The following is a 26084-nucleotide window of genomic DNA, read 5'->3' on the forward strand; positions in this document are numbered from 1 at the left end:
GGTCTGATCAGAGCCTGAAGGTAAGGGGTTGCCGTTCCCCTCACAGCTCCGTAGGCAAGCATCATGGTTTTGTAGTAGATGCGAGCTTCAACTGGAAGCCAGAATCTCTTGTACAATGGGTTAAAGATATGTATAGTAACCCTAGGTAAAATATTAAGTAATAAACTGTCAAAAAGAGAAAAACAAGGTTGTCCACTATCGGCATATCTATTTATTATGGCCATTTGAAATGTTAGCTATTAAAATCAGATCCAACAATACTATCAAGGGGCTAGACATGCAGGGCTTAATAACAAAGGTGTCATTGTACGCCGATGATTTATGTTTTCTTTTAAATCCACAATTTTGATCCCTCCACAGCCTCACAGAGGATCTAGATACTTTTTCTAACCTCTGGATTATAACCAAATTATGATAAGTGTACTATATTACGTATTGGATCACAAAAAAAATTAAACTTTTACATTACCATGTAGTTTACCAATGAAATGGTCTGACGGTGATGTGGACATACTCGGTATTCATATCCTGAAATAAATAAATAATCTCACAACAATAACTTTTAATAGAAAGTTAGCAAAAATAAATACAGTGTGGGAAAAAAGTATTTGATCCCCTGCTGATTTTGTACATTTGCCCACTGACAAAGAAATTATCAGTCTATAATTTGAATGGTAGGTTTATTTGAACAGTGAGAGACAGAATAACAACAACAAAAATCCAGAAAAGCGCATGGCAAAAATGTTATAAATTGATTTGCATTTTAATGAGGGAAATAAGTATTTGACCCCCTCTCAATCAGAAAGATTTCTGACTCCCAGGTATCTTTTATACAGGTAACGAGCTGAGATTAAGAGCACACTCTTAAAGGGAGTGCTCCTAATCTCAGTTTGTTACCTGTATAAAAGACACCTGTCCACAGAAGCAATCAATCAATCATATTCCAAACTCTCCACCATGGCCAAGACCAAAGAGCTCTCCAAGGATGAATCAGCCCAGAACTACATGGGAGGATCTTGTCAATGATCTCAAAGCAGTTGGGAATTCTGCAGCGCCCGCAAGGTCCCCCTGCTCAAGAAAGCACATACAGTGGGGAAAAAAAGTATTTAGTCAGCCACCAATTGTGCAAGTTCTCCCTCTTAAAAAGATGAGAGAGGCCTGTAATTTTCATCATAGGTACACATCAACTATGACAGACAAAATGAGGAGAAAAAATCCAGAAAATCACATTGTAGGATTTTTAATGAATTTATTTGCAAATTATGGTGGAAAATAAGTATTTGGTCACCTACAAACAAGCAAGATTTCTGGCTCTCACAGACCTGTAACTTCTTCTTTAAGAGGCTCCTCTGTCCTCCACTCGTTACCTGTATTAATGGCACCTGTTTGAACTTGTTATCAGTATAAAAGACACCTGTCCACAACCTCAAACAGTCACACTCCAAACTCCACTATGGCCAAGACCAAAGAGCTGTCAAAGGACACCAGAAACAAAATTGTAGACCTGCACCAGGCTGAGAAGACTGAATCTGCAATAGGTAAGCAGCTTGGTTTGAAGAAATCAACTGTGGGAGCAATTATTAGGAAATGGAAGACATACAAGACCACTGATAATCTCCCTCGATCTGGGGCTCCACGCAAGATCTCACCCCGTGGGGTCAAAATGATCACAAGAACGGTGAGCAAAACTCCCAGAACCACACGGGGGGACCTAGTGAATGACCTGCAGAGAGCTGGGACCAAAGTAACAAAGCCTACCATCAGTAACACACTACGCCGGACTCAAATCCTGCAGTGCCAGACGTGTCCCCCTGCTTAAGCCAGTACATGGCCAGGCCCGTCTGAAGTTTGCTAGAGTGCATTTGGATGATCCAGAAGAGGATTGGGAGAATGTCATATGGTCAGATGAAACCAAAAAGCGTTTTGGTAAAAACTCAACTCGTCGTGTTTGGAGGACAAAGAATGCTGAGTTGCATCCAAAGAACACCATACCTAATGTGAAGCATGGGGGTGGCAACATAATGCTTTGGGGCTGTTTTTCTGCAAAGGGACCAGTACGACTGATCCGTGTAAAGGAAAGAATGAATGGGGCCATGTATCGTGAGATTTTGAGTGAAAACCTCCTTCCATCAGCAAGGGCATTGAAGATGAAACGTGGCTGGGTCTTTCAGCATGACAATGATCCCAAACACACCGCCCGGGCAACGAAGGAGTGGCTTCGTAAGAAGCATTTCAAGGTCCTGGAGTGGCCTAGCCAGTCTCCAGATCTCAACCCCATAGAAAATCTTTAGAGGGAGTTGAAAGTCCGTGTTGCCCAGCGACAGCCCCAAAACATCACTGCTCTAGGAGAGATCTGCAAGGAGGAATGGGCCAAAATACCAGCAACAGTGTGTGAAAACCTTGTGAAGACTTACAGAAAACGTTTGACCTGTGTCATTGCCAACAAAGGGTATATAACAAAGTATTGAGTAACTTTTGTTATTGACCAAATACTTATTTTCCACCATAATTTGCAAATAAATTCATTAAAAATCCTACAATGTGATTTTCTGGAGAAAGAAAATCTCATTTTGTCTGTCATAGTTGACGTGTACCTATGATGAAAATTACAGGCCTCTCTCATCTTTTTAAGTGGGAGAACTTGCACAATTGGTGGCTGACTAAATACTTTTTTCCCCCACTGTATACAGGCCCGTCTGAAGTTTGCCAATGAACATCTGAATGATTCAGAGGAGAACTGGGTGAAAGTGTTGTGGTCAGATGAGACCAAAATCGAGCTCTTTGGCATCAACTCAACTCGCCATGTTTGGAGGAGGAGGAATGCTGCCTATGACCCCAAGAACACCATCCCCACCGTCAAACATGGAGGTGGAAATATTATGCTTTGGGGGTGTTTTTCTGCTAAGGGGACAGGACAACTTCACCGCATCAAAAGGGACGATGGACGGGGCCATGTACTGTCAAATCTTGGGTGAGAACTTCCTTCCCTCAGCCAGGGCATTGAAAATGGGTCGTGGATGGGTATTCCAGCATGACAATGACCCAAAACACACGGCCAAGGCAACAAAGGAGTGGCTCAAGAAGAAGCACATTAAGGTCCTGGAGTGGCCTAGCCAGTCTCCAGACCTTAATCCCATAGAAAATCTGTGGAGGGAGCTGAAGGTTCGAGTTGCCAAACGTCAGCCTCGAAACCTTAATGACTTGGAGAAGATCTGCAAAGAGGAGTGGGACAAAATCCCTCCTGAGATGTGTGTAAACCTGGTGGCCAACTACAAGAAACGTCTGACCTCTGTGATTGCCAACAAGGGTTTTGCCACCAAGTACTAAGTCATGTTTTGCAGAGGGGTCAAATACTTATTTCCCTCATTAAAATGCAAATCAATTTATAACATTTTTGACATGCGTTTTTCTGGATTTTTTTGTTGTTATTCTGTCTCTCACTGTTCAAATAAACCTACCATTAAAATTATAGATGGATCATGTCTTTGTCAGTGGGCAAACGTACAAAATCAGCAGGGGATCAAATACTTAATTCCCTCACTGTAAGATCTTGCTACCATGGAAAGGAAAATACCTGTCTATTTGTGGAAATATCACCCTGATTAACTCTTTAGTCATATCCCAGCTTACCTATTTGCTTATGGCTTTGCCTACACCTAGTAACTTGTCTTTAAATTATGTGCAAAAAATATTCCATGTCATTTGGAATGGCAAGGCCATAATTCAAAATTAAATGGGCCTATTTATATAATGAATATGAATTCGGAGGGTAGAAATTATTAAATATTAAAGCATTAGAACTCTCATTAAAAGCTTCAGTCATACAAAAGTTCTACTTAAATCTGAACTTGTTCTCTAGCAGATTAGTAAGAATGTCTCACCCCAATGTTCAAGAATGGAGTTTTTCCTTTTATTCAGATTACAACCTCTCACTTTCGGTTATTTGAAAATGAAATAATCTCCAAATTGCAAATTCAGTTTAATGCACCAGAAAAGACAGAACAAATAACACAGCAAATATTAAACTCAAACATACTAATTGATTAAAAAAATATATAAAATAATTATATATATATATATATATATATATATATATATATATATATATACAGTGCCTTGCAAAAGTATCCATCCCCCTTGGAGGAGTTTTTCCTATATTGTTGCATTACAACCTGTAATTTAAATGGATTTTTATTTGGATTTCATATAATGGTGAAATGAAAAAAATAACTTGTTTCAAAAAAATTGGATGCGTGGCTATGTACATTTACATTTACATTTTAGTCATTTAGCAGACGCTCTTATCCAGAGCGACTTACAGTTAGTGAGTGCATACGTTATTAAAAAAAATATATATATATCACACTGGCCCCCCATGGGAATCGAACCCACAACCCTGTCGTTGCAAAGACATGCTCTACCAACTGAGCTATATCCCTGCCGGCCATTCCCTCCCCTACCCTGGACGACGCTGGGCCAATTGTGCACCGCCTCGTGGGTCTCCCGGTCGGCTACGACAGAGCCTGGATTCGAACCAGGACCTCTAGTGGCACAGCCACTGCGCCACTCGGGAGCCACTCGGGAGGCGCAGTGCTATGAAGCCCCTGAATAAGATCTGGTGCAACCAATTACCTTCAGGAGTCACATAATTAGTTAAATAAAGTCCACCTGTGTGCAATCTAAGTGTCACATGATCTGTCACATGATCTCAGTATATATACACCTGTTCTGAAAGGCCCCAGAGTCTGCAACACCACTAAGCAAGGGGCACCACCAAGGAAGCGGCACCATGAAGAACAAGGAGCTTATCAAACAGGTCAGGGACAAAGTTGTGGAGAAGTACAGATCAGGGTTGGGTTATAAAAGAATATCAGAAACTTTGAACATCCCACAGAGCACCATTAAATCCATTATTAAAAAATTGATAGAATATGGTACCACAACCAATCTGCCAAGAGAGGGCCGCCCACCAAAACTCACGGACCAGGCAAGGAGGGCATTAATCAGAGGCAACAAAGAGACCAAAGATAACCCTGAAGGAGCTGCAAAGCTCCACAGCGGAGATTTGAGTATCTGTCCATAGGACCACTTTAAGCTGTACACTACACAGAAAAAAAAGCCATTGCTTAAAAAAATAAATAAGCTAACACGTTTGGTGTTCACCAAAAGGCATGTGGGAGACTCCCCAAACATATGGAAGAAGGTACTCTGGTCAGATGAGACTAAAATTGAGCTTTTTGGCCATCAAGGAAAACGCTATCAAAGCCAACACCTCTCATCACCCCGAGAACACCATCACCACAGTGGAGCATGGTGGTGGCAGCATCATGCTGTGGGGATGTTTTTCATCGCAGGGACTGGGAAACTGGTCAGAATTGAAGGAATGATGGATGGTGCTAAATACAGGGAAATTCTTGAGGGAAACCTGTTTCAGTCTTCCAGAGATTTGAGACTGGGACGGAGGTTCACCTTCCAGCAGGACAATGACCCTAAGCATTCTGCTAAAGCAACACTCGAGTGGTTTAAGAGGAAACATTTAAATGTCTTGGAATGGCCTAGTCAAATTCCAGTCAATCCAATTGAGAATCTGTGGTATGACTTAAAGATTGCTGTACACCAGCAGAACCCATCCAACTTGAAGGAGCTGGAGCAGTTTTGCCTTGAAAAATTGGCAAAAATCCCAGTGGCTAGATGTGCCAAGCTTATAGAGACATACCCCAAGAGACTTGCAGCTGTAATTGGGGGGTATAGTTATGCACGCCCAAGTCTTCTGTTTTTTTGTCTTATTTTGCATCTTCAAAGTGGTAGGCATGTTGTGTAAATCAAATGATACGAACCCCCCAAAAATCCATTTTAATTCCAGGTTGTAAGGCAACAAAATAGGTAAAATGCCAAGGGGGGTGAATACTTTCGCAAGCCACTGTATATATGTATATGTATAATTATTATTAGGTAATTATTATAAAAGTTATGTTATATATATATATAATCTTTGTAAATGATATCATACATAGGACTGGTGGAGTTATGTTACACATGCAGCTAACAAAAAAATATGGAAATGTCTGCTCTACCCAAAATTACAACCAACTAATTGAAGCATTACCGCAGAAATGGATGAGGCAAGTGGAAGGGGGAAAAAGTAAGGAACTTGTCTGTCGGCCCTGCATTCATTTAAGGGCCAAAAGATTGACAGCTGTGCCATATAGATTGCAAAATATTAGGGAAGAGATTTTCAATATACCGATTCCATGGCACATGGTTTATGAGCTGATACACAAATTGACGCCAGATTCCAAATTTAGAATTTTCCAATTGAAATTATTATACAAAATTCTTGCAACCAATAGAATGTCATATACAGTATATGGGGGATACAACCATCCCAGATCTGCAGATTTTGCTGCGAAGGGACAGAATCACTAGATCATTTGTTTTGGTACTGTCCATATGTAGCTTGTTTTTGGTCGCAGGTTCAGGACTGGCTCAATCATATAATAATACTTTTAGCAAAAAATGTATCTTTAATTTACAATCTGTAGAAACTATGAGAACAGAAAGCTTCAGAACTTTTGTGAAACATCACAGCACAGTTGAAAAATATATGGCAAATAGAAATCAAAACTGGATGGTGTTAAGAGATAGATGGGAGGGGTTGAGTGGAGCTGAAGGGTGGGACTCAAAACAACAAGATAACTAATGTAAAATATACTGGGTCCATAAAATGTATATAGGTTCAGAACTTTTGTGAAACAGCACAGTTAAAAATAGAAATCAAAAGTGGATAGTCTTCAGAGATATATGGGAAGGGTTGAGGGTAGCTGAAGAAAAAATGACAAGGAAAACATTTGTAAAATACATTGTGTCCGTAAAATGTATATAGTATGTATAAGCTGGAAGTAGAAGGCTAAGCATTGTTGTCCATTAATTTACTCCAATTAGGGGAGGGGTGATAGGGTTAGGGGGTCGCATACCTCCCCAACAGTTAGCAGGGTCGCATACCTCCCCAACAGATCCACAGATGACGCAATCTCTATTTCACTCCACACTGCCCTTTCCCACCTGGACAAAAGGAACACCTACATGAGAATGCTGTTCATTTACGACAGCTCAGCATTCAACACCATAGTGTCCTCCAAGCTCATCACTAGCTAAGGACCCTGGGACTGAACACCTCCCTCTGCAACTGGATCCTGTTCATCCTGAGGGGCCACCCACAGGTGGTGAGGGTAGGCGACAACACATCTGCCACACTGACCCTCAACACAGGGGCGTAGAGTGCATATGTTATCGTGTGTGTATGCATGTGTCTGTGCCTATGTTTGTTTTGCTTCACAGTAACCGCTGTTCCATAAGGTGTATTTTTATCTGTTTTTTAAATCTGATTCTACTGCTCTACTGATGTGGAATAGAGTTCCATGTAGTCATGGCTCTATGTTGTACTGTGCACCTCCCATAGTCTGTTCTGGACTTAGGGACTGTGAAGAGACCTCTGGTGGCATGTCTTGTGGGGTATGCATGGGTGTCTGAGCTGTGTGCTAGTCATTTAAACAGACAGCTCGGTGCTTTCAACATGTCAATACCTCTCACAAATACAAGTAGTGATGAAGTCAATGTCTCCTCTACTTTGAGCCAGGAGAGATTGACATGCATATTATTAATGTTTGCTCTCTGTGTTCTGAGCCAATTGCAATTTTCCTAAGTCCCTCTTTGTGGCACCTGACCACACGACTGAACAGTAGTCCAGGTACGACAAAATTAGAGCCTGTAGGAATTGCCTTGTTGATAGTGCCTTTAAGAAGATAGAGCAGCGCTTTATTATGGACAGACTTCTCCCCATCTTAGCTACTGTTGTATCAATATGTTTTGACCATGACAGTTTACAATCCAGGGTTACTCCAAGCAGTTTAGTCACCTCAACTTGCTCAATTTCCACATTATTTATTACAAGATTTAGTTGAGGTTTAGGGTTTAGTGAATGATTTGTCCCAAATAAAATGCTTTTAGTTTTTGAAATATTTAGGACTAATTTATTCCTTGCCACCCATTCTTGAACTAACTGCAGCTCTTTGTTAAGTCTTGCAGTCATTTCAGTTGCTGTAGTAGCTGACCTGTATAGTGTTGAGTCATCTGCATACATAGACACACTGGCTTTACCCAAAGCCAGTGGCATGTCGTTAGTAAAGATTGAAAAAAAGTAAGGGGCCTAGACAGCTACCCTGGGGAATTCCTGATTCTACCTGGATTATGTTGGAGAGGCTTCCATTAACCTCTTCATCACTAGGCACCTGGCTAAAGTGCCTGCCTCAAAAATGCATGCCCAAATTGAATAGAGTATATCTCCAAAACGACAAGGGCTATCAACATAATCTTGGTAGCAAAAGAAAGGTAACACATGTGAGATGTATCTTGAAGTGAAATAATTAATGTGGGTATTACTGTGTCAGAGTACATGAAGCTAGAACACAGCATAAATTGGGAGGTTTTGATTCCGCCTGAAAGTAACTTCAGGTTTTATAGGAAATAATTTATTGGACTTATGCAGCTGCAGCCCCTAAACACTATGGGACCATAGCCCAATATCTGATGAGTACTTATGTGAAGTTTGATGCCAATAAAGTAAAGTAAACCAAAGTTGAAGGGGTTTTAGTTGAAGTATGTTTAGGCGGAATACCAAATGGAGACATTTGGGTAGATTTGGGCACCATCAGTGCCATTTGACTTTTATCAGGTACCAGACAGCAAAAGGCATTTAATTTCACTAACATATCACTATATGTGTACATTTAATCAAAATACAACTGTTTTGATGTTGTTTCCCATGTTCTCCCATACCTCTATACGTGTTCCCATTAAAATAAACCATACAATGGGAAAGTTTGACTCCAAACTGAGCATATTTATTAGAAACTATAAACAACAAATTTTAAAACAAAAATTACACACACCCCAAAACTATAAACAATGATATGGTGTCCTTGGGTGGGTTGTTACACAAAATGTAGACCCTTTTTTCTCTTCTCTATTATGCCACCTATCTTCTTCTTCCTCTTCTTCCTCCCCGACTCTTGGAGTGGCAGGCCTCACTCCACCACGCTGACTTTGAGAAAGCTTTTCCTTTTCTTTTGGGTTGAGGGCTCTTTACAGGGGACTCAGTGTCCGATGAAGACCGTGGCCGAGGGAGGGGAGCAGAAGTGCGTTGTCTAGACAAGCGGCCAGGCTGAGGAAGAGGAGGCTCTGCCTGAGGAAGGGGAAGCTGTGGCTGAGGAGGCAGATGCTCTGGCTGTGGCTCATCACCCCTATAATCATCTTCACTGTGCAAACAAGACAAAAGAGAAAAGAAAATCATGACTAAAACACACTTGTATTCATTCATTGACAAATCTGACTCAAAACAGTCAGATATATAAAATAAATAGTTAGAACTATGAGAATGTTGACTAAAGTGATAATTCAGTGACAAGAAATAATACACATAGCGTTCTATTGTAAGTCAACTTGCGCGTGGGCCTCTAAGCTAAGCTAGCGCTAACTTACATTGAGCTTCAGTTACTCAAATAGATATTTTAGAATGTATGTTTTGTACTCATACAATAAATTAGTAATAGTAGTATTAGAAGTAATAAATAACAATGGGATTACATACTCTTCTGATGCTTGAGTAGGGCCCTGGACACGATAACCTTCGTTCTCGTCGTTGGGGTCTGGTTCGTCCGGTCTAAGCAGGTCCTCATCGTCTGATTCAGAGTCAATGGGGATACATGGAGTCCAACTTCCATCTGTTACAATTAATAACGCCTCTGTAACTGTATATTTGTTACTAGAGCCTGCCATATTTGAATAAACGTTGCGTTTTCCCTCCGAAATTCTAGTGTTGTTGTGCGCTCTGCGTAATCGTGTGTAACGCAGCAAGTCAACTAATATGATACAATGAGGTGCGCACTTGGATATTTCAACAACCGGTTGGTCGATTTTGACATGTGACCCCTCTATCGAAAGCTCTGGATCTGTAGAATTAAATTAGCACACATGCAAGCCACTGGGATTGCATCATATATCCAGAAGATGGCGACAAAACAGTGCCTGTTGTGATTGAACCAAACTACTGACTTCATCTTCAAACACATTGTTGGCCATGTAAAACGATGGAAACTCATTGAAATCGACTCGGAATGAGAGAGAGACCCTAGAGTATCTTTTCAAGTGGTTTTATTCGATCAGACACTACTTTTGGTAACAGAAACAACAAAGGTAAGACGCAGTTTGTTGTTGTGATAAAAAAAAGGGACGTTTGTTCTCGTTCCAGTAGTGTATAACATTCAGGTATTCACACATGTTTAAAAACCGTACTATGCCATTGTTTGAGATTGCGGGAGGAGTACCCCGGATATGGGGAACCTCGTGATGAAGAGGTTAAAGAACACCCTCTGTGTTCTGTTAGACAGGTAACTCTCGATCCACAATATAGCAGAGGGTGTGAGGCCATAACACATTCGTTTTTCCAGCAGCAGACTATGATCGATAATGTCAAAAGCAGCACTGAAGTCTAACAAACAGCCCCCACAATCTTTGTATCATCAATTTCTCTCAGCCAATCATCAGTCATTTGTGTAAGTGCTGTGCTTGTTGAATGTCCTTCCCTATAAGCGTGCTGAAAGTCTGTTGTCAATTTGGAAGAAGGTGAGAACCTCTCTCTCAATGTCAGTAAGACAAAGGAGCTGATCTACAGGAAATGGCTGTAGTTGAGCGGCTCGAGAGCTTCAAGTTCCTCAGTGTCCACATCACTAAGGACCTATCATGGTCCAAACACACCAACAGAGTCGGGAAGAGGGCACAACACCACCGCTTCCCCCTCAGGAGGCTGAAAAAATGAAAAAATGTGGCATGGGCCCTCAGATCCCGAAAAGTTCTACAACTGCACCATTGAGAGCATCTTAACTGGCAACTGCTTGGAATCCGACCGTAAGACGCTACAGATGGTAGTTTGTATGGCCCAGGACCTCTATACCAGGCGGTGTCAGAGGAAGGCCCTAAAAATTGTCAAAGACTCCAGCCACCCATGTCATAGACTGTTCTCTGTGTTACCGCACTGCAAGCGGTACCAGAGCGCCAAGTCTGGGACCAAAAGGCTCCTGAACAGCTTCTATCCCCAAGCCATAAGACTGCTGAACAGTTCATCAAATGGCTACCTGGACTATTTGCATTGACCCCTTTTTGGCACTGACTCTCTAAGCACACCCACTGGACTTTACCCAGACACTCACACATACTACACTGATACGCCAACAAACACACTCACACACACACACACACACACACACACACACACACACACACACACACACACACACACACACACACACACACACACTACATACGCTCACACACACAAAACACACACACACACACACTCACACATTTACACACTTTCACAATCTTTCACACTCTTCACATACAATGCTACTACTCTGTTTATCATCTATCCTGATAGCTTAGTCACTTTTAACCCTATCTACATGTACATTGCATTCGGAAAGTATTCAGACCCCTTACCTTAATCCACATTTTGTTACGTTACAGCCTTATTCTAAAATGGATTAAATAAAATAAAATCCTCATCAATCTACACACAATACCCCATAATGACAAAGTGAAAACAGGTTTTTAGAAATACCTTATTTACATAACTATTAAGACCCTTTGCTATGGGACTCGAAATTGAGCTCAGGTGCATCCTGTTTCTATTGATCATCCTTGAGATGTTTCTACAACTTCATTGGAGTCCACCTGTGGTAAATTCAATTGATTGGACATGATTTGGAAAGGCACCAAGAACCCGATGATCACTCTGACAGAGCTCCAAAGTTCCTCTGTGGAGATGGGAGAACCTTCCAGAAGGACAACCATCTCTGCAGCACTCCACCAATCAGGCCTTTATGGTAGAGTGGCCAGACGGAAACCACTCCTCAGTAAAAGGCACATGAAAACCCGCTTGGAGTTTGCCAAATGGCACCTAAAGGACTCTGACCATGAGAAACAAGATTCTCTGGTCTGATGAAACCAAGATTGAACTCTTTGGCCTGAATGCCAAGCGTCACATCTGGAGGAAACCTGGCACCATCCCTATGGTGAAGCATGGTGGTGGCAGAATCATGCTGTGGGGATGTTTTTCAACGGCAGGGACTGGGAGACTAGTCAGGATCGAGGGAAAGATGAACGGAGCAAAGTACAGAGAGATCCTTGACGAAAACCTGGTCCAGAGCGCTCAGGACCTCAGACTGGAGCGAAGGTTCACCTTTCAACAGGACAACGACCCTAAGCACACAGCCAAGACAACACAGGAGTGGCTTCGGGACAAGTCTCTGAATATCCTTCAGTGGCCCAGCCAGAGCCCGGACTTGAACCCGATCAAACATCTCTGGAGAGACCTGAAAATAGCTGTGCAGCGACGCTCCTCATCCAACCTGACAGAGCTTGAGAGGATCTGCAGAGAAGAATGGGAGAAACTCCCCACATACAGGTGTGCCAAGCTTGTAGCGTCATACCCAAGAAGACTCAAGGCTGTAATCGCTGCCAAAGGTGCTTCAACAAAGTACCTAGTAAAGGGTCTGAATACTTAGGTAAATGTCATATTTCAGTTATGTTTTTTATTTTTATAAATGTGCACAAATTTCTATAAACCATTTTTTGTTTGTCATTATGGGGTATTGTGTGTAGATTGATGAGGAATAAAAACAATTTAATCCATTTTAGAATAAGGCTGTAACATAACAAAATGTGAAAAACGTCAAGGGCTCTGAATACTTTCCAGAATGCACTGTACATATTACCTCAATTACCTCAGTCTTCACTGACATTTTCAACATGTCCCTGACTGAGTCTGTAATACCAACATGTTTCAAGCAGACCACCATAGTCCCCGTGCCCAAGGACTCTAAGATAACCTGCCTAAATGACTACCGACCCGTAGCACTGACGTCTGTAGCCATGAAGTGCTTTGAAAGACTGGTCATGGCTCACATCAACAGCATTATCCCAGAAACCCTAGACCCACTCCAATTTGCATACCGCCCCAACAGATCCACAGATGATGCAATCTCTATCGCACTCCACACTGCCCTTTCCCACCTGGACAAGAGGAACACCTACGTGAGAATGCTATTCATTGACTACAGCTCAGCATTCAACACCATAGTGCCCTCTAAGCTCATCACTAAGCTAAGGATCCTGGGACTAAACACCTCCCTCTGCAACTGGATCCTGGACTTCCTGACGGGCCGCCCCCAGGTGGTAAGGGTAGGTAACAACACATCTGCCACACTGATCCTCAACACGGGGGGCCCTCAGGGGTGCGTGCTCAGTCCCCTCCTGTACTCTCTGTTCACCCATGACTGCATGGCCAGGCACGACTCCAACACCATCATTAAGTTTGCCGACGACACAACAGTGGTAGGCCTGATCACCGACAACGATGAGACAGCCTATAGGGAGGAGGTCAGAGATCTGGCCGTGTGGTGCCAGTACAACAACCTCTCCCTCAACGTGACCAAGACAAAGGAGATGATTGTGGACTACAGGAAAAAAAGAGGACTGAGCACGCCACCATTCTCATCGACGGGGCTGTAGTGGAACAGGGTGAGAGCTTCAAGTTCCTTGGTGTCCACATCACCAACGAACTATCATGGTCCAAACACACCAAGACAGTCGTGAAGAGGGCACGACAAAGCCTATTCCCCCTCAGGAGACTAAAAAGATTTGGCATGGGTCCTCAAATCCTCAAAAAATTCTACAGCTGCACCATCGAGAGCATCCTGACTGGTTGCATCACCGCCTGGTATGGCAACTGCTTGGCCTCCGACCGCAAGGCACTACAGAGGGTAGTGCGTACGGCCCAGTACATCACTGGGGCAAAGCTTCCTGCCATCCAGGACCTCTATACCAGGCGGTGTCAGAGGAAGGCCCTCAAAATTGTCAAAGACTCCAGCCACCCTAGTCATAGACTGTTCTCTCTGCTACCGCACGGCAAACGGTACCGGAGTGCCAAGTCTAGGTCCAAAAGACTTCTCAACAGCTTCTACCCCCAAGCCATAAGACTCCTGAACAGCTAATCATGGCTACCCGGACTACTTGCACTGCCCCCCCACCCCATCCTTTTTACGCTGCTGCTACTCTGTTAAGTATTTATGCATAGTCACTTTAACTCTACCCACATGTACATATTACCTCAACTACCTCAACTAGCCGGTGCCCCCGCACATTGACTCTGCAACGGTACCCCCCTGTATATATAGCCTCTTTACTGTCACTTTATTTTACTTCTGCTCTTTTTTTCTCAACACTTTTTTTGTTGTTGTTTTATTCTTACTTTTTTTGTTTAAAATAAATGCACTGTTGGTTAAGGGCTGTAAGTAAGCATTTCACTGTAATGTCTGCACCTGTTGTATTCGGCGCATGTGACCAATAAAATTTGATTTGATTTGATTTGATTTGGAATTACCTAAATTACCCATTTACTCAGTACAGGTACTCCTTGCCTCGTTGTTATTGTTAGTGTTACTATTTCCTTGTTATATTTATCTATTTTTTCTTACTTTTTAACTAATCATTGTTGGGAAAGGGCTAGTAAGTAAGCATTTCATGGTAAAGTCTACACCTGTTGTATTCGGTGCAAATAACAAATAAAATTGTATTTGATTTGATAGAGTCAGTCTCACACTCATTTGATTTAACTCAGTAGGGAGCTAAGTCTAAGCCACTCAGTTTCGATCTCTGATCTAATTTAAGTCACCACCAGTAAATCCAGAGCAACCAACCCAACCTATCACATTCATAACAAGCCTTTTACAAAGCCATTATGTCAAGGGGCAGTTTCGGTGTCTTGCAGGTTAGTCTCCATGCAACCCTGGACAACAAACCTATCACATTCCTAAACCATTTGTCTACTAGAGCCACTTCTAGCTGTCTGCCTTGTAGCTCCACTAAATGTTTCTCTCTCTCTAATTACGTAGATAAAGGTGCCCAACACCTACTGTATTAAGCGAGAAATCTACACCCCTAGAGGATTGTAACCCGGAACCCATTCCTGTGGTAGGAGAAAGAGACAGTCCAAGGTAGGTGTGTAGTAGGTGTTCCTACCTGGGTAGATACTGTGTATTTGTGAATTAACAGCCAGCTAGTGGTTTGGTTTGTTGTTCTGTTTTCGACTTTCACTGCCTGTGTGGCTCCACTCAGGCTGTGAGACTCCACCCTATGGCTTTATGGCCTAAATACCTTCAGGTGGAACAACCAAGGGGTCAAAGGTGACAGGCAAACATCAGGGGGAGGGGAGCAAAGGTATCTGAGCTCAGTGTTATCTCATCTGACCCATTCCGCTTGGGGCAGCTTGGAGACGGAGAGAGAAGAAAGGCAGTGCAGCCTGTGCTGGAACATTGGCTACTAAATGTTTGCAAAATTTTAGCATTTGTTTTCTGCATGTGCTTCCCCATTCTTTATAAGAAGCAAGAATAGGACACAGAGATCATTCAGTACATAGCAGTATAATTGATCTGGTGTTATCAGTTAAAGCCAAATCAGGGTGCCATACAAGATTAGCCTAGTTGACTGGCTGTGCCTGGGCTGGTTGGCTGGCTAGCTGTGAACCATGCCTTCACCTCATGGTTACACAGACACACACATCCCTATCTCACACTACAAAGTTGCGATATCACAAGATAATACTTTATTATCTTTCCACAGAAAGGTGCAAACATGAAAGTCTACAGCAAATAAGGGCAAATCATGAGAGCAGTTTAGTAGTCCAGGCGAAGGAGCTAGCCAAGCCCCTCTGGTGCTGATAATAATAGTAAACAGCAAACAAAATGATGGGTCACAGGTGAAGGCGATGCAACATGTCACCAGCTTTAGACTAATAAATACACAGTCACTGCTACAGACTGACTTCTGTTACACACTGACATTCAGTATAAGTGTTGAGCACAATGTATGTAATGTATTTACCATAGTGATTAACGAATAACATTAAAACAGAGTTATATGCCCCACCAACATGAGAAAATACAGAAAACCCAAGAATTGAATCAATGATGAGGGAATAGTCAGATTAACTGATAATTCACACAGACATGGTGGCGTAGCAAGAAGATCGAAATGCCGTGAACCAAAAGGTTGTCAGTTCAAATCCCAGGTGAGGACATATTGAATAATAATGACTGTATAAATGAACACAAACTATGTATGTCAAATATGTATGTTAAGAGCACTGTGTGTAACCAGTTACACAGCTTTTTTTAGTTATATGCCCAAATAATAGTTGAATGAACATATAAGATAAGTTGAGCAAACACATCATTTTATGTTGACTGAATTGTTGCCCAAGTTTTCTCAAGAAGGTGCTAAGTTTGGGCCAACTAAACATTTTACTAAAAAAGGCTGTGGAACCAGTTACTTAATTTTCTTTTGTTTTACAGCGCACTAGCTATAGGAGAGAGTGGTTGGTCCTGTGCTGTCAGCCCGGCTTTTTAAAAGAGAAGGACCGACAGACAGGGAAGTAGCGCAGCTCACTAGTCACTGCTATGGAGGAGTGAAAACACACAGGCATGCACAAGACTACCTGGAAAACATTTGCAAGTGTTACTGAGTGGACTATCCTGGCTAAATAAACCAAATAAAATGAATGACACAGCTCACATGGAGCTCAGTCTAAAAGAGAGCGAGACAGCAAGAGAGAGCGACAGAGAGAGAGAGAGAGAAAGAGAGAGAGAGAGACAGGGGGTTATACTATATAGAAAGATGAAGAAGGAAAAAGAGAAGAATACAAATAATTACATCTAGAAATAAATGTGAGGGTGCACTTACCTGCAGCCTGTAACAGTCCAGCAGCCTGATAACCTAGCTCCTGTATTCAAAGTGTTCATGACAAAATGAGATGATAGGAGAGGAACAGTTTGTCTATGAGACGGTCACTAGTGTTTCAGGTCTGTTATTGTCAGTGAGGTTGACATCAGCTACTCATACACAAGTGCACAGGAGGCACTTAGTACTACTGCTCCTCTGGCTAGAGGCACGTCCACAACAGAGAGAAAGAGAGAGCGGGAGAGGAAATAGAGAGAGAGATAGATAGATAGATAGATAGATAGATAGATAGATAGATAGATAGATAGATAGATAGATAGATAGACAGACAGACAGACAGACAGACAGACAGACAGACAGACAGACAGACAGACAGACAGACAGACAGACAGACAGACAGACAGACAGACAGACAGACAGACAGACAGACAGACAGATAGATAGATAGAGACAGATGGGGGAGAAACGAAACTATGTTTAAGCATATGTTTTGCTTTCTATTCCCGCTGAGCGGCAGAGAGAGAACATTGTAGAGAGAGAGAGAGTGCATTAGGAAAGAAAGTGCAGCAGTGCCTGCCTTTGCCTTTCCCTCTCCTTCTCTTCCGCTCTCTCTTTTACTCCCACTCCCCTTTCCTGTGCTCCGCAACCAACACCCCAGCCAACAAACGTAAGAGGATAACCTATGCTCCAGATTATGTTCGTTAGGTGGTGTTAATAGCAGCAGGTTAGAGATCTCTACTCTGCATACACACACAAACACACGCCCCTCGCCTCGCCAGACCCACCAACCAACTAATCATCTGTTTCTGACAGTCACTGTCAGAACACTAGGAGAGAGAGAGAGAGAGAGAGAGAGAGAGAGAGAGAGAGAGTGAGTGTCAAGGACAGCTGTAGAGCAGCAGGTGGGTCCCTCTACACACTCCTCGCTAAACAAAGTCGCTAACCTGGTTTAGTAGCATTTCTCCCTATGGCAACTGATAAAATCCTAGGAGAAGGTGCGGTAATACTGGGGTGGTGTTGAGTAAATTACTGTTGGCCTAATACCATGGTGCTATTGAGTAAATAGGCCTAATACTAAGGTGCGGCTTACTTAAGGTTGTCCACCAAACTCCACATACTCCTCCATTGTTTTTCAATCTTGATCCTGGGGACTCCTAGGGCAGTGATCTCAAAATGGCATGGAGGTGCTGCAGGAGGTCCGCGGACAGATACAAAAATATACATGTAATAATTATTTCCATTTCATTTTTTTATGAATATTACTAACAACAACCGATTAAACACATTTTTGCCAAGGGGTCCATGGAATAAGTTTAGAGGGTGTTATACAATATAATACAATGTAGTAATATGATTAATCTACAATTTTTCTTAACCCTGGCCAACATGGGATCACAGGGATATTGGTATCCACAGTACTCAACCAATCATCAATTTTTCAACATAATACTTCTTGTATTCGCATAAAAACATATTTTTTAAACATAAATGCACTGTAATTTAAGCTTTAAAACTGCAAAGTTTCTCTCTGCCTCATGGCAAAATGTGTAGAATTGCAGGATATTAGCTTTAAAGCTTTTCATTTCAAGTTAAAGTGTACTGTTAGCTAGCTAGCTAACGTTAGCTGTCTGGCTCGCTAGCTAACGTTATGTGTATGATCTGTGTAGTAATATTATTCATATCTCAGAGCCATTTGCTTTGCTAGTTATAGCCTAATGTTAGCTAGCTAACATTGAACCTGGTTGGTTAGCTACCTGCAGATTCATGCAGGGTAGTAACATCATGAGTTGGGATTATGGTTAATTTTTTAGCTAGCAAGCTATATGTCTTAACAAAAGACTCCACTATGCAAGTATCCATTTCAATAGAATGTTCATGATGTCACTGCAACACAACAGCTGTTGATAAACGTAGCTGGTCAATTTGCTCTGGCTATCTACTCCGATTTCAGAGCACTCACGTCTGAGTGTGCCAGAGCGCAGAATAACTGACGAATTTAGGAACGCTCAACACCTGTTGAATATGGCCAGTGTCAGTAAACATTGGCAAAAAAAAGTAATTAAATTGTTGCCAGCAGCATAGTTGCAGTCACCAGCTCTGCTAGGGCGAGTAAAATGGTCAGAGTGAGCTGTTCTCTCATTTGTGTCTGGAAGTAGCTAGCAAGCTAGCCAACGTTAGCCAGTTAGCTTGGGTGCTTGACTGCTGTTGTTAGGACAGAACACTCAGATCATCCCTTAAAGAGATGGGTAGGCCTCCTGTAGCTCAGTTGGTAGAGCATGGCGCTTGCAACGCCAGGGTAGTGGGTTCGATTCCCACGGGGGGGCAGTATGAAAAATGTATGCACTCACTAACTGTAAGTCGCTCTGGATAAGAGTGTCTGCTAAATGACTTAAATGTATTGGGTGGGGCTTAAGAGGGTGTGAACGATGCTGAATGGGTGTAGACAAAGAAGAGCTTACCAGTAGGTGTACCAAAACATTGAAAAGTGAGGTTACAAGTTTATCAACTTTCAAAGCAGAATTACTTTCCCATTGTTCCTCAACTATAGTGTATGATATACCATTTTATATCTCTGAGGTCTCTACTTTTATCCAATGTAAAAAATTACAAATTTTGCTACATAAGTTCGAATCGAGCCGGTCGGTCACAAATGTCAAAGCCGTACTCCTTCCTATTGGAGGAATGTGGACCTGCTGTTAGTTACTAAACATTCCTGTGCCGTACTGAGGACTTCACACCACCTGTGGCCACTACTTCAAAACAAATGATAGGTTTCCCAGCACAGCAAAATAATAGTTATGTAGGCCTACATTGCATTCCCCGAGTTAGTGATTATAAAACGTCAAAATCGTAAAGAAATGGTTTGTGCTGAATGCAAATATTTGAAGTTAATGTGAATATTTTCACTAAACTAAAAGTGTGGTATACAGTTCCTTCAGAAAGTATTGATACTTATTCCACTTATCCACATTTTGTTGAATTCAAAATGGATTAAATCGATTTTTTCCGCACCCATCTACACACCCTACAACCCCTGAGTCCATACATGTTAGAATCGCCTTTGGAAGTGATTACAGCTGTGAGTCTTTCTGGGTAAGTCTCTAAGAGCTTTTCACACCTGGAATGTCCAACATTTGTCCATTACTCTTTTCAAAATTCTTCAAGCTCTGTCAAATTGGTTGTTGATCATTGCTATACAAACAATATTCAGGTCTTGCCATAGATTTTCAAGTAGATTTAAGTAAGATGTAAGTAAGCATTTCACTGTAATGTCTGCACCTGTTGTATTCGGCGCATGTGACCAATAAAATGTGATTTGATTTGATTTGATTTGAGATTTAAGTCAAAACTGTAACTCAGCCACTCAGGAACATTCACTGTCTTCTCTTTAAGAAACTGCAGTGTAGATTTGGCCTTGTGTTTTAGGTTATTGTCCTGCTGAAAGGTGAATTAATCTCCCAGTGTCTGGTGGAAAGCAGACTGAACCAGGTTTTCCTCTAGGATTTTGAACCAGGTTTTCCAGTAGGATTTTGCCTGTGCTTAGCTCCATTCCGTTTATTTTTTATTCTGAAAACCTCCCCAGTCCTTAACGATTACAAGCATACCCATAACATGATGCACCCATCACTATGCTTGAAAATAATATTGATTTATGAAGAGTGGTACTCTGGAATGTGTTGTATTTGCACCAAACATAACACTTTGTATTCAGAACAAAACATGTATTGCTTTTCCACATTTTTAGCAGTATTACTTTAGTGCCTTGTTGCAAACAAGATGAATGTTTTGGAGTATTTTATTCTGTATAGTCTTCCTTCTTTTCACTCTGTCAATTAGGTTAGTATTGTGGAGTAAACACAATGTTGTTGATCAATCCACAGTTTTCTCCTATCACAGCCATTAAACTGTTTTAAAGTCACCATTGGCCTCATGGTGAAATCCCTGAGCGGTTTCCTTCCTCTCCGGCAACCAAGTTAGGAAGGACGCCTGTATCTTTGTAGTGACTGGGTGTATTGATACACCATCCAAAGTGTCATTAATAACTTCACCATACTTAATGTCTACTTTATTTGTTTATACCCATCTACCAATAGGTGCCCTTTGCGAGGCATTGGAAACCTCCCTTCTCTTTGTGGCTGAATCTGTATTTGAAATTCACTGGTCGACTGAGGGACCTTACAGATAATTATATGTGTGGGGTACAGAGATGAGGTAGTCATTCAAAAATAAAGTTAAACACTATTATTGCACACAGAGTGAGTCCATGCAACATTTTTACTCATGAACTTATTTAGGCTTGCCATAACAAATGGGTTGAATACTTATTGACTCAAGACATTTAAGATTTCCATTTGTAATTAATTTGTAATAAAGGCCAGTGACAAAACATCTCAATTGAATCTATTTTAAATTCAGGCTGTAACACAGCAAAATGTGGAAAAAGTCAAGGGGTGAGAATACTTTCTGAAGACACTGTAGGCCTACACACTATACACACTATAGTAAATTGTCAGGTCTGATTTCTTAGAAAGCATATAACCATCCAATCATTTATTGATTACCTTTATTTAACCATGTGTGCTCAATAAAATTATAACTGGGAAATCAGCCTGGCTGGCTCACTTATTACATGTGATATTACACTATAGTTATCAGCACAGGGTATGAACTAATCTAAGATCACCCTCTTGTGGTTTAGAAGGAGATCATACTCCAAGTCTTCTATGCCATTTGTCAGTGCATGGCCGGACTAAACAAGTCTCGGGCCCTGGGAAGGAACATTTTAAAGGCCCATCTCTTGCAATTCTACACATTTTGCCACGAGGCAGAGAGAAAACTTAGCAGTTTTAAAGCTTAAATTAGAGCGCATTCATGTTTTTAAAAAATATTTTGGGGGGAATACAAGAAGTATTGAGTGGTGGAGTACTGTGGATACCAATATCTCTGTGAGCCTCCCAGACTCATGTTGCCCAGGGTTAAGAACATACATTGTAGATTAATAATATTACATTGTATTGTATTGTATTACATCCTCTAAACTTATTCCACAGATCCCTTGGCCAAAATGCATTTAATCTGTTGTTGTTAGTAATATTCATTTAATAAATTATAACATTTTCATATTTTGAGATCTGGCCGCGGACCTCCTACAGTACTTCCGCGGACCGACCCCACTTTGAGAACCCCTGTTCTATGGTTCTCTGCCAGTCTGTTTTTCAGAGGCCATTTACTATTGTCAAGGAAGCAAGTTACTTTTGAGCATTTCACAAATGTGATTTTTGTCAGTCTAGAAGTACAGTGGGGAGAACAAGTATTTGATACACTGCCGATTTTGCAGGCTTTCCTACTTACAAAGCATGTAGAGGTCTGTAATTTTTATCATAGGTACACTTCAACTGTGAGAGACGGAATCTAAAACAAAAATCCAGAAAATCACATTGTATGATTTTTAAGTAATTAATTTGCATTTTATTGCATGACATAAGTATTTGATACATCAGAAAAGCAGAACTTAATATTTGGTACAGAAACCTTTGTGTGCAATTACAGAGATCATACGTTTCCTGTAGGTCTTGACCAGGTTTGCACACACTGCAGCAGGGATTTTGGCCCACTCCTCCATACAGACCTTCTCCAGATCCTTCAGGTTTCGGGGCTGTCGCTGGGCAATACGGACTTTCAGCTCCCTCCAAAGATTTTCTATTGGGTTCAGGTCTGGAGACTGGCTAGGCCACTCCAGGACCTTGAGATGCTTCTTACGGAGCCACTCCTTAGTTGCCCTGGCTGTGTGTTTCGAGTCGTTGTCATGCTGGAAGACCCAGCCACGACCCATCTTCAATGCTCTTACTGAGGGAAGGAGGTTGTTGGCCAAGATCTCGGGATACATGGCCCCATCCAGCCTCCCCTCAATACGGTGCAGTTGTCCTGTCCCCTTTGCAGAAAAGCATCCCCAAAGAATGATGTTTCCACCTCCATGCTTCACGGTTGGGATGGTGTTCTTGGGGTTGTACTCATCCTTCTTCTTCCTCCAAACACGGCGAGTGGAGTTTAGACCAAAAAGCTCTATTTTTGTCTCATCAGACCATATGACCTTCTCCCATTCCTCCTCTGGATCATCCAGATGGTCATTGGCAAACTTCAGACGGGCCTGGACATGCGCTGGCTTGAGCATGGGGACCTTGCGTGCGCTGCAGGATTTTAATCCATGACGGCGTAGTGTGTTACTAATGGTTTTCTTTGAGACTGTGGTCCCAGCTCTCTTCAGGTCATTGACCAGGTCCTGCCGTGTAGTTCTGGGCTGATCCCTCACCTTCCTCATGATCATTGATGCCCCACGAGGTGAGATCTTGCATGGAGCCCCAGACCGAGGGTGATTGACCGTCATCTTGAAGTTCTTCAATTTTCTAATAATTGCGCCAACAGTTGTTGCCTTCTCACCAAGCTGCTTGCCTATTGTCCTGTAGCCCATCCCAGCCTTGTGCAGGTCTACAATTGTATCCCTGATGTCCTTACACAGCTCTCTGGTCTTGGCCATTGTGGAGAGGTTGGAGTCTGTTTGACTGAGTGTGTGGACAGGTGTCTTTTATAAAGGTAACGAGTTCAAACAGGTACAGTTAATACAGGTAATGAGTGGAGAACAGGAGGGCATCTTAAAGAAAAACTAACAGGTCTGTGAGAGCCGGAATTCTTACTGGTTGGTTGTTAGGCTATGGTTCAACCCAGCACTCAGAGAAACAAACACGACAAAGGGAGTGGAAGAAACAAAAATACTTTAATAAAAGTTCAAATTGTCTTAGTCCAAAAACAACTGAAGTAAAGGAACAGAGTGGGCTAGTCGGCTTCGGAGGAAGGAGAGGCTGAGGCAGGCAGGCAGGCAGGCAGGCAGACCGGCAGGCAGGAAGGCAGGCAGGTTGGGAGGTATGTCTGAACGCTCTGGTAAGAACAACGATCTGGCGCCGGTGGAGAGCCATGCCCCGGAATTAGTAGTGCATGTTGATGAGAGAATAGGATGCAGCTGCGTAGGCAGGAATCACTGGAAACAACCCGCAGCTGCACAGGAGAGGCAGATCCTGAGCACGCCCCCTGATCCACTCCAGACACACCCACATAAAGGGGACAAACACACATACAGATACAACAGACAGAGGGGACAAAACAAGGAGGAAGGGAAACAGAAAAGGGAGAGACAAGCTGCCCACATAACATTGGTAGGTGATCAAATACTTATGTCATGCAATAAAATGCAAATGAATTACTTAAAAATCATACAATGTGATTTTCTGGATTTTCTGGATTTTCTGGATAGTTGAAGTGTACCTATGATAAAAATTACAGACCTCTACATCCTTTGTAAGTAGGAAAACCTGCAAAATCGGCAGTGTATCAAATATTTGTTCTCCCCACTGTATATTGGACTTAAAGATATTTGTGTAACAGATAAGCATATCGCTGCTGCAGATATTGGAGTGGAAATATTGACTTCATTTAAAGATGTTAATAGTTCTTCACTAACTGTGGGAATAAACATCGAATTCTCTTCAGAATCTGCTATGTTGTCTCTGGTTGCAGTGACCACAAAATATCAAACGTCTCATTCTTTCCTTCACCATACTACATGTAGTCCAACTAGTAATTTAACTACATTTTGCAGTAGCTTGGTGGTGGTTTAACTAAATTCAAATCAAGGTAATTTTTTCAGTAGTTAATTACTTTTTTTTTGCCATATAGTGGTATAGCTTAACTACTGGAACTACACACTACTCTTTTTGCAAAAATAAAATAAAATATGGGTGAAATAGGCAATCATTTCCTTTCTTTTTCGGCATCAGACCTGCCTCATTCTCACTTAAAACATTGTTTTTGTGATTAATAGGATAAATTACACATTCTGTTAACATCTGACTACAGTGACCTGTTCTTGTAATTTGAGGTCTATGACATTTCAGATTTACATATGATACTTTTTCAAAGTAACTTTAGTTAAGTAAACTATATATTTTTAAGGGTAGCTTTAATGTAGCTTAACTTCTAGTGTGAAGTAATTGGTAGCTTGGTAAACTATATATTCATAGTAGCTTCCCCAACACTGTCCTTAATAAACCATTTATAAGGCATTTATAAATTGTGTGTTCACCAATCATTGCTCCCACATTAATGAACCATTTACTCATTATTAGTAAAGTATTTTGCAGTCCCTACATAAAGTGATTGCTATTTATACTTTATAAATAGTCACCAGTGCAATGTCTCACAAAAAGATGGGCACGCCATTGGTAGACATTCCTGCAGTACCTGGTAAAAGAATAAGCACACAACACAGGATGATTAACAAAATATGTGTGATTAACTAGCTTACTAAAATGTACAAATGTGGGCGTAATGATTAATAAATGGTGAGCAAACGGTTTGTAAATGCCTTATAAATGGTTTATTATGGACCCTTAAAATAAAGTTTTACTAGGTTTCTAAACCATCTTTGCTATTTGCTTGGTAATTATTAACGCGTTATAACGGTCAGACCGCTGTCAAACATCACCATTATGTACTAGGGCACGACAAGAAGACCTATAAAGAAAGCATTAGCATAACCTAGTGATTTCTTTATTATCTATATTGACAGACTATTCATTAGCTACATTGAAACGTCCTGGCTTCCATAACTGATACAGTAGCGTAGCGATGCATTCTGAACTAACTGCACTCGCGCTTCCTTGAGGACAGGTCGTAGATTCACCAAAGATGCTGATTGTCAAGAAAAACAACAGTAGGCTATACAAAAACTGCTTGTATAGTTTACTTCTTGTCGCCAAATTCAGTTCCCAGGCCAAGTGAATTTACCTGTTAGAATTAGACTGCTTCGAATAATTATCTCCGCACTCCATCTTCGAGACCCTTCCTTCTCTGCACACCGCAGACATTTGTTGTTCCCGTATTTGACAATCAGTTGTTTATGGCTGCTTGAACAGTTGCATTCTGGGTCTTGTAGTTGAATTGCCTAATTGCGTAATAGAGTTTTGTGATCACAAGCCCCCCAAAATAACTTGTAGTTCCTAAGTGCCTCGGCGTCCTGTCGAGCTGTAACTCATGACGTAACATATTCATTCATATATGGTTATATTCAACAGGGCCATGTATTACTGGATGAGGTTATTAAACTGTTACACTTTATATAAAGTCACACTGTCATGTCATGTGTTTCAAATATTAAATTAACAAAATCTAATGTCATGCTA

At 41.6% G+C, this 26084-nt stretch overlaps 1 protein-coding gene and 1 long non-coding RNA gene across 6 annotated transcripts in view; both read right to left on the reverse strand.

The window, feature by feature from the left end:
- The window catches only part of LOC121538618 (uridine-cytidine kinase-like 1), a 55094-nt gene extending 29308 nt beyond the window's left edge, over positions 1–25786 (reverse strand). For 2 of the 5 annotated variants that reach the window (XM_041846794.1, XM_041846795.1), the window contains exons 1-3: positions 25690–25772; positions 25088–25143; positions 17942–18038 (exon numbers count right to left, since the gene is read on the reverse strand). In XM_041846794.1, the coding sequence (XP_041702728.1) occupies positions 17942–18038; positions 25088–25143; positions 25690–25769 (233 nt within the window). In that variant the 5' untranslated portion in view covers positions 25770–25772. Of the gene's footprint in view, positions 1–16854; positions 17132–17941; positions 18039–25087; positions 25144–25689 lie in introns of those variants that run through there. The other 3 variants (XM_041846798.1, XM_041846796.1, XM_041846797.2) reach the window with 3 other exon arrangements.
- On the reverse strand, positions 8875–10553 carry LOC121538620. Its single transcript, XR_005995206.2, has 2 exons — positions 9647–10553; positions 8875–9314 (listed from the first exon to the last, which is right to left on the reverse strand). It is a non-coding gene; the product is annotated as an uncharacterized LOC121538620 (long non-coding RNA).
- Positions 25787–26084: the final 298 nt, after the last annotated feature.

Source organism: Coregonus clupeaformis, chromosome 24 (assembly GCF_020615455.1).
Source record: "Coregonus clupeaformis isolate EN_2021a chromosome 24, ASM2061545v1, whole genome shotgun sequence".
Taxonomy (NCBI): Eukaryota; Metazoa; Chordata; class Actinopteri; order Salmoniformes; family Salmonidae; genus Coregonus; species Coregonus clupeaformis.